The 17,772-nt window shown below is 41.5% G+C and overlaps 1 protein-coding gene across 5 annotated transcripts in view; it reads left to right on the forward strand.

Annotated features, from left to right (window-relative positions):
• Positions 1-17,772, forward strand: part of WDFY4 (WDFY family member 4) — a 362,573-nt gene that overhangs the window by 101,719 nt on the left and 243,082 nt on the right. For all 5 annotated transcript variants that reach the window (XM_053667357.1, XM_053667359.1, XM_037167947.2 and 2 more), the window contains exon 13: positions 2,074-2,167. In XM_053667357.1, the coding sequence (XP_053523332.1) occupies positions 2,074-2,167 (94 nt within the window). The remainder of the gene's footprint in view (positions 1-2,073; positions 2,168-17,772) is intronic.

Consider the following 17,772-nt stretch of genomic DNA (forward strand, 5'->3'; position numbering starts at 1 on the left):
AGAAAATCCAGTCATTCATATTGTTGTTTCCCTGTATATGTGGGTTTTTTTCTCTGGCTGCTTTCAAGATTTTTTTCATTGTCTTGAAGATTTGACAGCTGATTATAATATGTCTGAGCATGGATTTTTTTGTTGTTGTTATTGTTGATTTTGTTTGGGTACAGCTAAAATTCTTGAACCTTTATGGTTATGTACTTTACCACATTTGAAGAAATACTGGCTAAAATCTTCCTGAACATTTTTGTATTTGTATACCTCATACTTCCTTCTTCTCTTTCTGGAACTTCAATAAGAGATTCTTGGGTATCATGACATGACCTTGAGGCTTTCTTCATTTTTTATTCAGATCGGGCAATTTCTACTGATCTAACTTCAAATTCATGCACTCTTTCTTTACTTATCTCATCTATTGTTCTCATTCAGTGAGATTTTAAAGTTTTAGTTATTGTAAGTTTCAGTTCTTAAATTTTTGAATTGTTTTCTACTGATTCCATTTCTTTACTGAGACTTTTTAGTTTTTCATTCATTTTAATAATCTAACCCTTCTTGGAGCTTGGTTAATACAGCTGCTTGAAAGTTTTTGTTCAATAATTCAACATCTGTGTCATTTCAGACTTAGTATCTGTTGATTACATTTTCCTGGGTGAGATACTGAGATTTACCTATTTAATTCTAGGCTGAGTAATTTCAGATTGAATCCCAGATATTGTGAATGTTATGAATTCTGGCTCTTGTTAACATCTTCTGAAGAATGTTAATTATTTTCTTTTATAGGCAGTTGACTCATTTGGGGTTCAGGCTACAAGTTTTTACCCAGTTTCTGTGTGAGTTTAGTTTTTGAAGAATTCACAGGGTGTTTTGATCTATTCTGCACTTGCCCCATGCAGTACCCAGTCTTGGGTGGTGGTCTGCCACCAAAGTCAGTTTTCAAAGCCTTTAGAATGTGGTTTAGGGTCAGATCTGCACATTTGCAGCTCAGGATTTAGCCCAGAGTTTGATGCAGAACTCAATGGTGTCATTTTCTTAAGCCTTTTCCTCTTTACCATCTCCCCAATACTTTCTGGCTTCCAGGGCCCCTTTGCTTTTCCTCTGTCTAGAAAGTCACAGCTTTTGTTTCTCTGCTCTGCCACACACTTCCCATAACTGCACCTGTCTTTGGGGCCAAGCTGGTAGAGGAAAAAGAAGGACAAAAACAAGGGGGATTTTGGGGACCTCTAGTCAGAGGAAAATGATTCTCCTCCCCATGAGTTTCAGATGAGATTGGGCATGTTCAGGGTGGTATGCCCATAGAGTCTGGCCACTGTTTCTGTTGATAGACTACCTGATGACTAGAGTGAGAAAGAATAGAGAAATACAAAAAATGTTCTGGGGGTTCTCCCCCATTCTCTGGAGGCACTTTATTTCCTGCTCCTCAGAGCAGGAATAGAGCACTGCTTCTAGATCTCTGTGTGCTCAGTCCATACCTGGTGCACAGTGCTGGGTTTCAGGCTCCCTGGGAGTCCATACCAGGGGATGCTGGAGGGGAAAGCCAAGGAACCTCATTGCCAGTTGCATAGTGCTTTGGATTTGGTTTCTTTCTCTGCTATCATTTACTTTTCAGAGTTCTTAGAGAACTGCTCATGCATTCTTTCTGAGTTTTTAGTTGCATTCAGTGGATAGAACACAGTAGGGTGTGCTTACACCATTTTGAAGGAATCTGGAAGTTCATGTGTGTGTGTGTGCATGTGTGTGGGAGTGTTTAACATAAAATGAGAACTTCACCATCTCTCACATATCTGGAGAGAAGGGGAGAGGACCAGGGAACTGACTTCTGCTGAGCATCAACTGTGCACCAGGCATTGTGCCTTAGTGCACAAAACCATTATTCTATACCTCTGTGAGGAAAGTATAGTATTGTTAGCTTCACTGCATAGTTTGGGGAAAGGAGGCTCAGATGAAAGAATTCAAGGTAATACAGATAATAAATGTCAGATTGAAAATGTGTATCATGGTCTCTATTAGAAAGGTCCAGAAAGGTCTGTGAAAAACAGAGGAAACTAGAAGACTGATATCCTGTTTCCCTTCTGTCTGCAGGATGGATGAAGGCGATGCTGTGATCATGCATCCTGGGATCCTGTGCATCATGGTTAGGCTGCTGCCTCGGTTGTACCATGAAGATCACCCTCAGGTATTTGTTGATAGCAATACATATTTGTCTTTTTTTTTCACATGCCTGATCTTTTTTTTAAGGTCTCTTTTTAAAAGGTTTTATTTATTTATTTTTAGAGAAGGGAAGGGAGGGAGAAAGAGAGGGAGAGAAACATCAATGTGCGGTTGCCTCTCATGTGGCCCCCACTGCGACCTGGCCCACAACTCAGCCATGTGCCCTGAGTGGGAATCAAACTGGTGATCCTTTAATTCATAGTCTGTGCTCAATTCACTCAGCTACACCAGCCAGGGCTTCACATGATTGATCTTTTAAGCTCCTTCTGACTGGAGACCAGGTTTTCCCTTTTGCCTTTGCTCTCAGTACCCTGCTTGAGCAGAGCCACTCTTGACAAGTGCCTTCTTCAGGGGAGTGTCAATGTATCTGAGACCTTTGAGTGACTTCTGTCCACCTCCCAAGACTATTGAAAACAGACCACTTCTGTTGGTTTAGTGACCCTGTAAAACACAACAGCCAAACAAAACTCAACTGAAATTATTTCACCTTTGTGAGGCAAGTCCAGGATGCTAAGGACAGCATTGGGAATTGATGGGACCAAAAGTCCTTCACTCTCTGTGTATTCAACTATCTCATAGGTGTGGCCACAATCCTGGCTCTGTGCTCTGTGCTCTGTGCAGGATGAGCTGGGCTAACAAGATGGATGCTGTTCATGGAACCTGTGTCTACAGTGGGGACCAGGAGGTGGTGACAGTACAGACAGACTAAATAAATATGTTCAATAGTGGATATCCAATTACAAATCATGACAAATGATATCAAGGGAAAAATGTAGGGTGCTGTGAGAGAATAATGGGAATGGAAGTGGGAGGAATACATAATTAAATCTAACTTAGACAAAGGAGAAAAGGTCAGGGAAGTCATCTCTTACATGGTGACATTTAAGCAGAACCCTGAAAGATGTATATAAATTAATCAGCTTGGAAGGCACCTGCTGCAGGTAGCTTGGGTGAGGGCAGCCAGGGGGAGAGTGGGAAATGCGTTAGGTTGGGCAGGCAGAGGAAGGTGGGAGCCTTGCCTACAGTGTGGAGTTATTCCCAGGAAACAAGCAACTCTCTCAAGTGAATGTGAGATGACTCTATCAGGTTTTTGTATTAAAAACATGTCTATGGGTGTTTTGTGAAGTATGGCCTGGGGCTGGGGCCATGTGGAAGAAGCAAGTGGAGTGGTTAGGAAGCCACATCTACAGTCCAAGTAACACATGGTATTGCTCGAATATGGTGTTTGTTGGAAAAGGAGAAGAGAAAGGAGTCAAGGGACCCATCAGAGATAGAATCACAGGCCCTGAGATGAACAAGGTACAGGTAGTAGGAAGAGGGTAGAACGAAGATCTCCAGTTCAAGATGAAACACTTGAATGGGTGACAGTGATGAGTTAGAGAATGAGGCAAATCATGAGAAAGCACTCTCAGCTTAGAAAGTCAGTATGTTAGAAGTTCTGAGGGAGAAGCTAGAAGAATTGAAGAAGACCTAGCAAATGCACACTTTAGATTTATCAATAGCAGAGAAAGGAAATCAATTGAAATGCACAGCTGTTGTGTGCTTGGCATGATGCTGGCCCTTCTGCTGTTTATTCATCCTCATAGCAGTTTTGGGGGCCACATTATTATCTACATTTTAACCAGTGGGGGATCCTATAATTTAAATAATTTTTAAGGATTCCCAGTTGGTGGACCTGGTATTGAATGTGGCCCTACCTGCTGGCAAGTCTTGTGGTCTTTCCCCAGCACAGCAGTGGCTTCTAGAGAAATAATGGGGGTTGGAGGCACTCTGGGCATTTAAAATCAGGTGATACATCTTAAGAAGAAAGACAACTAGAGGGATTATTAATCACAGCCTGAAACTAATAATAACTTAGTAAAAATATTGCAAGCCCGCTAAAGTCAGTTAGAGAAGTGCAGTGGAGAAGGAAATGCCTTGTTGTGTAGAGAAGGGAATTGTTTTCACTCATGAAATTCTGTAGTATTTGGTACAGGAGTTAAAAAAAAGGACTGACACAGTGTCATCTCTACCTGTCCCTTTGTAACTGGAATCCTTTTTCTTCTTCTTGTTCCTCTGCTTACAAGTGACAATAGAATGATGTTCAAGCCAATGAATAGGGACATGTCTAATAGTGAAATTAATGGACTTTATAGTTTTCAACATTTCTGGAAAAGCAGTAGACTGGTATAAGATGGCTTAGGGTGCTCATTGAGTTGTCCATTGCTATGTAACAAACTGTTGTTGAGTAACAATGCCCCTTCATCCTTTCTCATGGTTTTGTGGGTCAGGAGTTTAGACAGGCATGGAAGAGACAGCTTATCTCTGCCCCATGTGGTATTGTCTGGGCTGAAGAATCCAAGTTGGCTTCTTTACTCACAAAGCTGTCACCTCATAATGCTGCTTAAATGGCCCAGGGCTCCTGGGCTGGCTGACTGGATCAGATGTCTGGGGGATTGGTTTGAGCTTTTCGTAAGAGCCTGAGTTCTACCTGCGTCCCTCCACGTGGATTCTCCAATAGGCCACATAGCAATTCAGGGCCCTCAAAGGCATAAAAGCAAAAGATGCCAGGCCTTCCGAAGGCTTAGGCCAGGAAAAGCCAGCATTGCTTCCACAGTATTCTGTTGGTCAAAGCAAGTGACGGGTTCAGCTTAGACTCAATGGGAAGGGAAATATGTTTTTCCTCTACTAACATGTGAGGTAGCATTGTGTGTACAAGAGAGAGGGAACTGTTTGGGGCCACCATTAAACACCAGATGCCATACTTGCCGTAAGCATCCATCTGGTGGATAAAAATATTTGACTCCTAAACCAAATGTCTTTTAATTATATAGTTATGTAAAACCTGGGATCCTCATTTCTTTTTTTAAATATATTTTATTGATTATGCTATTACAGTTGTCCCATATCCCCCCTTCATTCCCCTTCACCTTGCACACCTGCTCCAACCCGCATTCCCCCGCATTAGTTCATTTCCATGTGTCATAAGTTCTTTGGTTTCTACATTTCCCATACTATCCTTGCCCTCCCCCTGTCCATTTCCTACCTACTGTCTATGTTACTTATTCTCTGTACCTTTTCCCTCTCTCTCCTCCTCCCACTCCCCTGTTGCTAACCCTCCGTGTGATCTCCATTTCTGTGGTTCTGTTCGAGTTCTGGTTGTTTACTTAGTTTGCTTTTGTTTTAGTGTGGTTGTTAATAACTGTGAGTTTACTGTCATTTTGCTGTTCATATTTTTTTAATCTTCTTTTCTTAGATAAATCCCTTTAACATTTCATATAATAAGAGCTTGGTTATGATGAACTCCTTTTACTTGACCTGATCTGGGAAGCACTTTATCTGCCCTTCTATTATAAATGATAGCTTTGCTGGATAGAGCAATCTTGGATGTAGGTCCTTGCCTTTCATGACTTGGAATACTTCTTATTAGCCCTTTCTTGCCTATAAGGTCTCTTTTGAGAAATCAGCTGACAGTCTGATGGGAACTCCTTTGTAGGTGACTGTCCCCTCATCTCTTGCTGCTTCTAGAATTCTCTCCTTCATTTTAATCTTGGTTAATGTAATTATGATGTTCCTTGGTGTATTTCTCCTTGGGTCCACCTTCTTTGGGACTCTCTGAGCTTCCTGGATTCCCTGGAAGTCTATTTCCTTTGCCAGATTGGGAAAGTTTTCTTTCATTACTTTTTCAAATAAGTTTTGAATTTCTTGTTCTTCCTCTTCTTCTTCTGGCATCCTTATGATTTGAATGTTGGAGCATTTAAAGATATCCTGGAGGTTCCTAAGCCTCTCCACATTTTTTTGAATTCTTGTTTCTTCATTCTTCTTTTCTGTTTGTTTGTTTGTTTGTTTCTTCCTTCTAGTCTACTTCATTGATTTCAGTCCCAGTTTTCTTCCCATCACTATTGGTTCCCTGTGCATTTTCTTTCATTTCACTTACTGCAACCTTGATTTTTTCATCTAATTTGTGACCAAAATCAACCAATTCTGTGAGCATTCTGATCACTAATGCTTTGAACTGTACATCTGATAGGTTGGCTATCTCTTTTTCACTTAGTTGTATTTTTTTTCTGGAACTTTGATCTGTTCTTTTGTTTGGGCCATTTTTTTTTTGTCTTGTCTGGCCTATTACATTGAGGGGTGGAGCCTTAGGTGTTCACAAGGGCAGGGCAACCCAGTTGCTGAGTTGTGACACTGTATGTGGGGGCGGGGTCAGAGAGGGAACAATGATACTTGCTCTGCTCTCTTGTCCCTTCTGCTGCTTCCCACAAGCAAATTGGGCCCTTCTGATGCTGGTTTTCAGGTGGGTGGGCTTGTGTACATTCTAGGACCCTGTGGGTCTCCCCAACAAACTCTCCTGTGAGGCTGGGAGTCTCTTTGGCACCTCACCCCCCATGAGTGTTTTCAATCAGTGCTTTTAGGCTTTATTTCTCAGTGCTGGGGCCCTAGGTTAAGTGGTCTGCCTCACTGCCCATTTTTGTCTGGTTTATCTGTGTGTGAATGTGACTATGTTCAGCCAGCCACATTGTGCGCCTCACTTGGTCTGCGCCTCACTGGGTCTGCTTGTTGCCTCCCCACACCTGGGGTCTGCCAACCACCACCTACATGTCTGGATCCACCAGCTACTGCTTTTTCCTGCCACAAGCCCTCTCCATTGGCCACTGACTCCACCCCTCTTACTGTTCTGGATGAATGGTTGTTGGACTTCCATACAGTTCAATTTTCTGTCAGTTTTGGTTTTTTTTTTTGTTTCTAAACTTTTGTTGTCCTTAATTTTGGTTGTGTGAGGGAGCACAGTGTGTCTACATATGCCTCCATCTTGGCCAGAAGTCTCATTTCTTCACCTTGGTATTCAAGACAGGGCCTATCTGGAACATACTGGAAATTAACACATTCTTTTATACCAGGAAGGTTATTTTATCAACACTCACAACTGCTCACTTGAAAGTAGGTAAGAATCTCACCATTTTGCAGCTGTGTGAGGCCCAGGAACATTGTGCAACTTCCTAAGGTCTTGGAGCTACTGAGGAGAGATATGAAACTTTCCCAGGCCAAAGGTCAAAAGGTATTTGATAAACAGGTCTTTTATCTTTGCAGCTATTGAAGGATGCAAGTCATGCAGTCTAGGCATTGCACAATTTCCAGCTGCAGCCACCTTATTATGAGGATGTCTGGCTTTGTTGACTATATTTTGTATCATGCAATGGACTTGGAGTGAGAATGAAGCCAATGGTTTGGATGTTCTTATCACTCAAATGGCTTTTTGTGGATGTGTTGTGCAAACTCCACCATGACACTTGTTGATGCAGTGACTCAGAGCAGACAGTCACCTGTCCTTCCTGCTCCCGGTGCAGGGAAACTGTGGATGAGCCTGAGATAAACTTCATATGCTGTCACATTAGCATATGGAAGAGAACTGCCTTTCATTCTGTAATGGTAATTAGACAAATTAAGTATGAAAATGGGAATCCCATTTGGGGATACTTTTTCTCTATTCAGGTCACAATAAGTAATTTAGAAAAAGTCTAATTTCTCCCATCTCTCAAATATGCATATGAAAGGTAGTGGTGCAGTTTTTCACTTTTTTCTGCACATGCCAAATCAGCGGCTATTTAAAGTTGGATAGTTGCAGTAATTAACTTCTGAAAGGGGAGGTATAAACCTCAAAACAACAAGTAGAATAGAGAGCTAAGGCCACACAAGAAAGTGCTGAAAGGAAACTGACTGCAGGTCTGTGTATTTTGTTGCAGAAAAAGGAGCAGTGAGTTTCAGTAGAGGGCAGTGTTATTAAAAAAATGGGATGTGAGTTCCCACTCATCTCTCTTTAGATCTGAGAGCTCCCAGCTTCCCTAAGCTCTTACCCACTTTATTCTACCAGATGCTCTTTCTACCTTGTGTGTGAGAAATTGATGGCTTTCCCAGGTACAGATACCATTTCAGAAGGAGCAACCTAAATAACTTAAATAACTGCATTTATGGGTTATCCAATTTATTTCTTATTGTGGCCACATTAAATTTGCTCTGCTGAAAACCAAGAGGTGTTTTTCTTCCCCTTTCCAAAATATTATCCTGCCAGCTGCTCCTGGAAACAAGTAATCCAGCTGGTTTTGTTTTCCTCTTGTGTCATCATCAGCATTAAAGGTGGACTGTGGAAATTTTACTGTGAATGTTGCTGTCCGAAGCACAAGGCAAAAAATGGTGTTTAGCTCAAGTTCTCTTGAAGCTGAGTTGGCCCCAGAAACAAATAACTAATTGGGAATAAAGATATATTCCCTTTCCAGAATACTCTACAGCCATGTGGGTCTTGCTGTAAATGAGTGTTTTTAGGAATAATTGGTAACTCCCTATGAGGTACCATTGGGAATTCAGAAATAAATGGTATAGGAACTCACAGTCTGAGTTTGAGAATGGGTAGGCAGAGGATGTAGAAAACAGTAGGACAATGTTCTAATGGCTGCAACAAATATTTGTCCACATACCCTGGGACAGAATGAAGGGAAAGCCAGAGAGATGGAGACACTTAAGCTAAGCTTTAAAGAAAACATGTGCCCATGCCACCCACATTAGGTATAGGAGGAAGGTGATAAAGTTCAGACACAGAGAGAGGCACAAAGGAGATGCCCACTAGGATAGACCATCTGGGTAGGAAAGCAGTAAGGAGCTGAACAGGTTAGCTGAAGCCACATTATAAAGGGCCTTGAATACTGTGTTATGAGAATGGAACTTCAATGGGTTATCATCCTTTGTCATTGTCATCATCATCATCATCATCTACCACCACCATGATTTTTAATGAGCATCTACTATGTGAAAGCAAAGTTCGGACTCTGAAGACAGCAGATTTTGGTCACATCTCAGCTCTGCCACTCAACAGTCATAGAACCATGGAAAATTTCATAACCTCTTTGATCCTTAGCTTTTTTGTTGTAATATGGGGGTAATATCATCTCCCTTGGGGCATTACCATAAAGAGTAAATGAAGCAATGCATGAGTGCTTCACATGGTGAGCAGACATACACTGCAGCATCAAATGCACTTGCTAAGTGGTATAGTTACTGCTTCAGTTGTTCATACCTCTACAAGTATTATTATTTTGTAATGCAATCTTTATAAGTCTACAAGGTGGATATCAATATTCTCACTTGGCAGGTGAGGAGTTGAAAACTATAGCAATTAAATGACAGAGTTAATATTATAGCCAGGTAGTGGACATCCCTGATGGAATGCTCCCAGACCTGCTGCCTCTGTGCCAAGTTGCCTTTCCTGTAAAGAAGTGTACCCATGAGAGTTTATTGGAAGCAACACATGATCATTCTGACCTCATGTCATCATTCAGTACATTTCAGAGTCTACTGGAACCTCCTGCATGGTCTGATGGGACAGAAAGAAGTAGGGCTCAGAGCTGCATTTGTCCATAAACTCATTTGTTCCTCAATTTGGAAATGGATGCCATTTTTGGTAATTAGCCTGTATCTCAAACATATTGAACTAATGATATGAGTTGCAAATAACCAAAGTATCAGCAGCATTAATAGTCAGCTACTTCCTCCAACAATGAAATTGGTAAAGTAGGAGTCTTGCTTTGTTAAATTATAAAACATTAGAAATTCCAAATATGTTGAGTTTCTAGGTTTCTCATGCTCTTTCACTCCCTGAAATATATGTTTTTTAAGATTTTATTTATTTTTCTTTAGAGGGGAAGGGAAGGAGAGAAGGAGAGAAATATCAATGTATGGTTGCCTCTCATGAGTCCCCTGCTGGGAACTGGCCTGCAACCCAGGCATGTGCCCTGACTGGGAATTGAACCACAATCATGTGATTCGCAAGCCCGTGCTCAATCCACTGAGCTACACCAGCCAGGGCTTTTTTTTTTAATTCCCCGAAATATTTTTTAAATGCTTCCACAAAATATTTTTTAAATGCTTCCACAGCACATTTTATTTCAAATATGAGTTTTTGTCTTTATACCCTTTTTTATTGTTGTTCAAGTACAGTTGTCTCCATTCCGCCCCCCACCACAGCCATCCCCACCTCCCACCCTCAATCCCACCCCACTTTGGCTTTGTCCATGTGTCCTTTGTACCTATCCCCAAAATATTTTTATCGTTTTTAAGTAGAAAATCTTAGATCCCAGTCAGACCCCAGGCGACTTCTTAGGATAGTCTCCTAAATGGAGCAAATAGAAATAACCTTACATAGAGATGAGGAGGATAAAAAGCAAGTTACAATGGGCATAGAATGGTGGAGTGAAAATTAAAATTGGATAGGATGAGCTCTGCTCCAATTATCAGATGAGCTTCCTCCTAGTCTCTTTTACCATCTCAAATTCAGATACTCACATTTGGCCTAGGTTAGAGGAGTTGCAGAATCAATGTTTTGGGGCCAGAGAGGTAAAGGAAAAGTGTAAATTAAGTAAGGTGTCAACAATAGGGAGTGGTAAGGCCTGTGGCTGTAGAAAAGGGTACTTGCCCTGCTTAAAGTATTCATATCTAACTAGAAGAAAATAAAACATAAACGAAGCCAAACTATGCCCACCAAATAAAACACTTATATAGACTATCGGTTTATGACCCTTATGAAATACCAAGTTCCCTTCCTTATGAGTGCACAATGAAGTGTTGAAATTATGGGCTTTGGAGTAAAGCCTGGGTCGGGGTACTGGTTCTGCCACTCCATAGCTGTGTGACCTTAGGAAACAATGTAATATTTTCAAGTCTCAGTGTCTCACATTATTTTCCTATTGAGAAGAGTAGTGGAGAATATAGTTGTAAAATACTTGGTTTATCACCTGACATACAGTGTGTTGCTCATCAGACGCTGGCTCCTTCATACTCCCATCTTCTCTTCCTGCTTTGGCACTCTGTGTTACTAGAGTTCAGCCATGATGCATAAAGTGCTGGAGATTTTAAATGAAAGTTAATACATTTTAGGTGTATTTCCAACAGGCATTTTACTACTGATAAATTAAAAGCAGACAATTGATATTGAACTATGTGTAAATATCTACTTATGAACTAAAAGATAGGTTCTCTCCTCTGCCTTTTCTGCATTTGATCAGTGATCTGAGTGAAGCTCAAGTGAAAGATGGCAGAGGAGGGATGCAAAGGATCTCTATCAGCTTAATCCATGGATCAAAACCTGTTGAGTCAAAATTCAGCAGAGATAATCATGCTGGTGCTCATACTTTAATATGCAGAGACATGTACATACTGGGTAAGGAGGAAGAGATGAGCATGTATGAAAGAGTCCTGGGGGAGTTTAGTGCAAGGTCAATAATAATCCCAAGTGGGTTAAGGACACCACTATCATGAATTTTATTGTCAGCTATATATATAGAAGTGTAGTGTCCAGCCAAAAGGAGGTAATGGTCTCAATGATCTCTGAAACACACCACACCTGTGTTTGTCCAGCGGCAAGAAACTAGGATGATGAGGCACCTAAAAAATCTCCCTGGTCATGGGAGGAATAGTGAACAGAACTCAGGGCGTGTACCTCAAGAGAAAAGACTCTGGGAGAATGAGAGCTGGGAAAATACTTGCTGGTTGTTTGGTGGTAGGACAATAAAAAACAGACAAGGACCAGTTAGTTAAACAGTGAAAGCTTTAGGCTTAATATAAGGAAACACTTGCAGAAATTTGATGTACAGCTGTGGAGGTAGTGAGCAACTCTGTACCGGTCATTCCAAGCAGGTGTTCAGTTTGAGATGGAGAGAATCCAGACCCCAAATGAAGGTTGGCCTTGGTGACCCTATAATCCTGCCTGGTTCTGAGAGTCCATGGACTGAGAATGTAGCTGAGGAGCATACTTTTATTTTAGATAACCACCTGGCCTCTCAAGGTGGTGAAAACAGCCATACCTATTTAGGTGTGCTTTATGCCCAACTTTGTGTGCCCATTACTAAATTCAGGTAACTTTTGTATGGGGAAGAGCTGTGAGCACTTAGTTTTTTCTATAAGGTTTGAGGGGTTGGCCTTAAACAGGATGGAAAGGGTTTCCAGTGCCCAATCTAAAGCATCAACGGTTTCAATTTTTCATGGATTCAGCTCATGCTGATTCAGTTCCCACAACATCCATGACCTACAAAAGGTTGGGGGTACTGCTGCTCACAGAACCTGCAAGGTGAAGGCAGCTCTAAAAACTGGAGTTAATTAGCTGGTGCTCTGTGAGCTTCAGTTTCCAGCAGACTGAGAGGCAGTGATTGCAGCAATGAAGTGGCCTCTGGACTGGGCCTCCTGGTTTGAATTTGCTGTCTCTTCACTCACCAGGTAACGTCAGCAAGTCATAATCTCTTTGGGTCTCAGTACCTGCATCTATAAAATGGGTAATAATAGCACCTAGCATATGGTTTTTACCTGAGGTTTAAATGAGCTAGTATACAAAAGCACTTAGAAGAGTGCTTGCAAATAGTAAGCACGCAGTGATTTTAACTGCCAATACCAGTGGTGGGACCCGAGGACAAAGCAGGCATGCACTTCTCCTGTTGTGAGCTGGCACACCACATAGTGGTTGTGCACACTAGCCACTCAGTTGGGAAGAATTGTATTGACAGTAGGCGAGAAAAAACTGAAATCAGGGTAGGAGGTAATATCCTCCAAACACTTGTATCCTACAAGTTGAAATGCTCTCATACATGCTGCTTCTATTAACTCCCACAAAAAACATACAACATCCTGTGAAATAAGTATTTTTATTATTCACATATTTAAGCTAAGGAAACAGGCTTAGAGAAAGTAACTAGTCCAAGTTAGCCTATTAGTTAGTGTTCAATCATCATGAGAACCTACTTCTAAGTAGGTATTTTTATGTGTGTGCCTGTGCCTAAAGATGAAAGAAGGGGAATGTCTATTTGGAAGCTCAGAAGCAGTATACTAGTCCTTGTGCCGCAATTTGTTTATGAATAGATCCCTCTTTTCTGCAAGAAGTTGTGTTCTCTACAGTCTTGTTCAAGGAATCTCCTCCAGACAGCCATGAATGAAATTCTGTTAACACGACTATGTTTTTATGTTTTTTAAATACCTCTTAACAAAAGAGTGGTGTCAGCAGTTTACTTTGTACCAGAGCAATAGAGAAACTAAAAGTAAGTGAATGCCTCTCTTCCTGCCCTTCAGGAGAATGACCCAGCCACAAGTAGGAGGGGTGTGTCTCTCCTGGGGCTGGAAGCTAGAAAGTGGTTATGGGTCTCTGGGAGCCCTCCACTGGACCTCCACTGGATTACACTGCTCATCTGATCCAGTTGTCTCAGACTGAGGGGTGTGTCCAAGGTGATGGAAACTCTCTACAGATGTTTCAGGTTCCAGGATGCACAGGCATCCTCCTGGCTGGGTGTTTCAAGCTGGTTCCCCTGGTGATATTCCCATGCTCCATCTCAGGGCTGACTCAGGCTCACTGCAGGGTAGGAGTATGGGTGCTGGGGTGAATGAGCCAGGCTGACAACTTCCAATGACCCATAGCCTTTCCCTGAAAGGCCATGCTCACTGTCACCCCCCTGATGCTTTCGTGTGCATGCTGTAGTACCCTCTCCCAGAAAGACCATTTCCCCTGATGCCCTGGTTCTTCCTTCATTCTCTTTTAACACTTCACTGGCACATGGCTTTTTCTGACTGCCCTCTCAGCCCTCTGGGTTAGATGAACCTCCTGCGTCCTAGAACATCTTGTGCCTTGTTCTTGCACTTACTAAGCAGCTATTGCATCTGAGGCACAGAGATAGGTACTAGGGAAACAAGGGGGAAGAGTTCTGATCTCAGGCAGCAACTCACAGTGTGGTGGGGATTGAGTGGGGTGTGAAGAGAGTGAGAGTAAAAGCAAGAGAGAGAGAGTGCAAGTTGGTTGGGAAAGCCAGAAAAGTTTTCTTAGATGAGAAAACATGTGAATTATGTCTTGACTAACAAGTAGATGCTCACCAAAGGATGGGATTGAAAAGTTCTTCCCCAACTTTGGGCATTAATCAAGAATGCATGATGTATTCAGTAAAGGGTGAGAATGTTACTAGGGCTGGAGTACTGGGTGGACCAAGGAGAGGATGAAAAATAAAGTTGGAAAAAGACAAATACTTTATAAATAGACAATCCTCAGCTTCAGTTACCAGGAAACATTGGCCATCATATGTGTGTAATTCATTTTTTTAAAAAGGAGATTTGGAGCAGTCACTCACATGCATCTTGGTCTTAGTTGCAAATCTACACAACTGCATCGAGGAAGCCATGGGGTTTTGACCTTCTTGCACTTAAACCAAGATTACAAACTTCCATGCATACAAGGCAGTATAGGCACAACAAATGAGTGTATCAGACTGCTAGGGACTGTGGCAAAATGAAAAGTTTATACCCTTACAAAGAGAGAACTAAGTAAGCAAAGATAAAAACTAAAATAGCTTGTCAAATAAATAAATCTGTACGCATCCTATTTACAATCTTTGATCTTTGAACTGAGGTCACTTTAATTGTACCATTTCTCTTCTCAAATCATCAGATAAAGAATATGTCAACCAAATTGGAATAAGCAACTATTACAAATTTCAGAAGGTCAATAGAATTTCCAGGTTTTTAAAAAAATTAACATTTTAAATTATTGTTCAAGTATAGTTTTCTGTCTTTCCCCACCACCCCAGCCTTCCCCACCTCCCTTTTCTTTTTTCACCCCACCTCCATTATTGTCCATGTGTCCTTTATAATTGTTCCTGCAAATGTTTCACCCTTTTCCCCCATTATCCCCTCCCCTCTCCCCTCTGGTTATTGTAAGCCTGTTCTCAATTTCAGTGTCTTTGGTTATATTTTGCTTGCTCTTTTATTTTGTTGATTAGGTTCCTGTTAAAGGTGAGATCAAATGATATTTGTCTTTCACTGCCTGGCTTATTTCACTCAGCATAATGCTTTTTAAGTGTTTGGGGCAAACAGGTGCTGGTCATTTGATGGTTTTTGCATCTATGCCAGGACAATGTGGTTCATGTCTAGAAGACAATGTGAACTGATGAGGTACCCAAAGCCCATGCCTTCTTGGACGAACTTACCCCATGGAATATGGGTACTAGGATTATATTAGTCTAGACCAGGAGATAGAGTGGAGAAGAGAGAAATAAAGAAGAATAAACATCCTTGTCCATTTCTGGACAAGGACAGATGCGAAAGTTCAGCTATTAAGTGGAGAAAGCAGAAACTCCTTATAAGGCCACCATATAAATTGCTCTATGACACAGGTGGCAAACATAAGGCCTGCAGGCCGAATCTGGCCCTCCACCTTGTTTTATCTGGCTTGGCACCTTGTTTCTACCAGGTGGCAGCACTGAGCTCTCACTTAACTGTTAAGGAGTAGTTACATTTACACAGTTCGAAAATTATATTCTGTCCTTTGAAGGCAACTGTGAGGCTGATGTAATCCCTGGTAAAAATGAGTTTGACACTCCTGCTCTATAATAATTTGCCTTGAGAGCCCAGCCTATCAGCCAGACTGGTGACTCTATGTGCTTACCACTGAGTCCTAATTGAACCATCATCCCCTTTTCTGCATTGGAAGTAATATGTGTTAGGAAAATCAATCCATTTGTAGGAGGAGGCTGGTTTCCTGCTAGTGCTCATATTTTCACTAAAACCCCATTTTACTGGAACCAACATTGAAAAAAAAACAGCACATTTTATTCAAAACAAGGCAATATTGGTATTGACAGAGCTGCAGTGATAATGAGGACGATCAATTTTCCCTCCTCCATTATGGGGTATTGAGCAATTTTTGAGTAAACGTGTGGCATCATTAGGCAAGATCAGCATTTCTTTTTTTTGAAAACTTTTTCTTTTTTCTTTCTCTTTTTGGTGTATTTAGATTTTAAGTATTCCTGCCAGCAGGGGTCGGGGGTGGGGTGGCGGAGTGGTGGGGCAGGGGTAGGAAGCAAAGCTAATAAACAAACAAAAAAAACCCCAGAAAGTCCCTGAAGTAATCAATGAAGTGCTGGTTGTAAAAACAGGAGATTGTAGACATATCTTTTTAATTCTTAATAATAATACATTGTGATATTATTTTTGCATCTTGCTTCATACAATTTTTCCACTTACCCTAAGACTCCCTGACTCTCTGCAAATTAAATGACAGCAGTCACCAAATACCAAGTTCTTGGTGTTGGAAAGTTCAAGTCCAGAGGGTGGAAACTCCTTTTCTTCTTTTTTTAAGGGTTTATTTATTTATCTTTAGAGGGGAAGGGAAGGAGAGAGAGAGAGAGAAACATCAATGTATGGTTGCCTCTCGTGCATCCCCTGCTGGGAACTGGCCTGCAACCCAAGCATGTGCCCGGACTGAGAATTGAACCGCAAGCCTTTGGTTCACAGGCCCATACTCAATCCACTGAGCTACACCAGCCAGGACGGCAGCTCCTTTTCTATTTTGAGAAGAATGGAGATGAAGGCAGAAGAGTGGGTTCTATTGGATGCAGGAAGGGACACTCTGAGCATCAGAAGAAAGATGTAGGGAAGGGAGTCAAGAATGTTGGAAGGTTTCCACATGGAAGGGCTCCTCAAAGTAAAAGTTATGGAACTGTTTACAGCAGATGAGCTTTGGCATTTCTACCTTCTGTTTCTGGCCTGCACTGTCTTCATTTGTCCCTTTACCAGTTCAGGCTGGCTGTATACAAACTACAGTGACAGGGGAGGGGCTATCTCAGTTCACCCAGGCTGCTATGACAAAATACCACAGACTAGGTGACTTATAAACAACAGAAATGTATTTCTTACAGTTCTAGAGGTTGGGAAGTTGAAGGTCACAATACTGGTAGATCTGGTATCTGGTGAGACATTGATGGCCTCCTTCTTTAATTTTTAAAGATTTTATTTATGTATTTTTAGAGAGGGCAAAGGAGGGAAAAAGAGAGGGAGAGAAACATCAATGTGTGGTTGCCTCTCATGCACTCCCTACTTGGGACCTAGCCTGCAACCTAGGCATGTGCCCTAGACTGGGAATGAAACCAGTGACCCTTTGGTTTGTAGGCTGGCACTCAGTGCACTGAGCCACACCAAGCAGGGTGATGGTCCCCTCTTACACTGTCCTCAAATGGTGTAGGAGAGGAGGGGGCTTTCTGGGGTCTTTTTTATAAGGACACAAATCCCATTCATGAGGGTTCCACTTTCATGATATAATCACCTCCAAATGCCCCACCTCCTAATACTTGGGGGTTAAGTTTCAACATTGGAGGTTAAGTTTCAACATATGTATTTGGGGGAAAACACATTCAGCCCATTGCAAGACCATCATCTTGGAGTCATTAGATTTCTCCTTGACATCAGTGATGTTGGCAAAATGACATTTCAGAATGGCAAAATCTTGCTTGGGAACAGTCCTCCTGAAAAAGCCATTATAATTTAGTTAAATTTTAAACTAAAATTAAATAGTCTAAATTTTTAAATCTGAAATTTTACCTAAAGTATGGTAAAGATGTAATTTCACTGAATGCCATCAGTCTGAGGCAGGAGCTGTGGGTGATATGCTTCTGGAAAGCAGGTGGGAAGACAGGAAGGTGAGCTGGGTGATGTTCATTTAAAAAAATCTAGACAAAACAAACAAGTAGCAAAATATAAACAGAAACATTAAAATTAAGAACAATCTGACAGTAACCA

The sequence above is a fragment of the Artibeus jamaicensis genome, unplaced genomic scaffold (assembly GCF_021234435.1).
Source record: "Artibeus jamaicensis isolate MK-2021 breed Jamaican fruit bat unplaced genomic scaffold, CSHL_Jam_final contig_468, whole genome shotgun sequence".
NCBI lineage: Eukaryota > Metazoa > Chordata > Mammalia > Chiroptera > Phyllostomidae > Artibeus > Artibeus jamaicensis.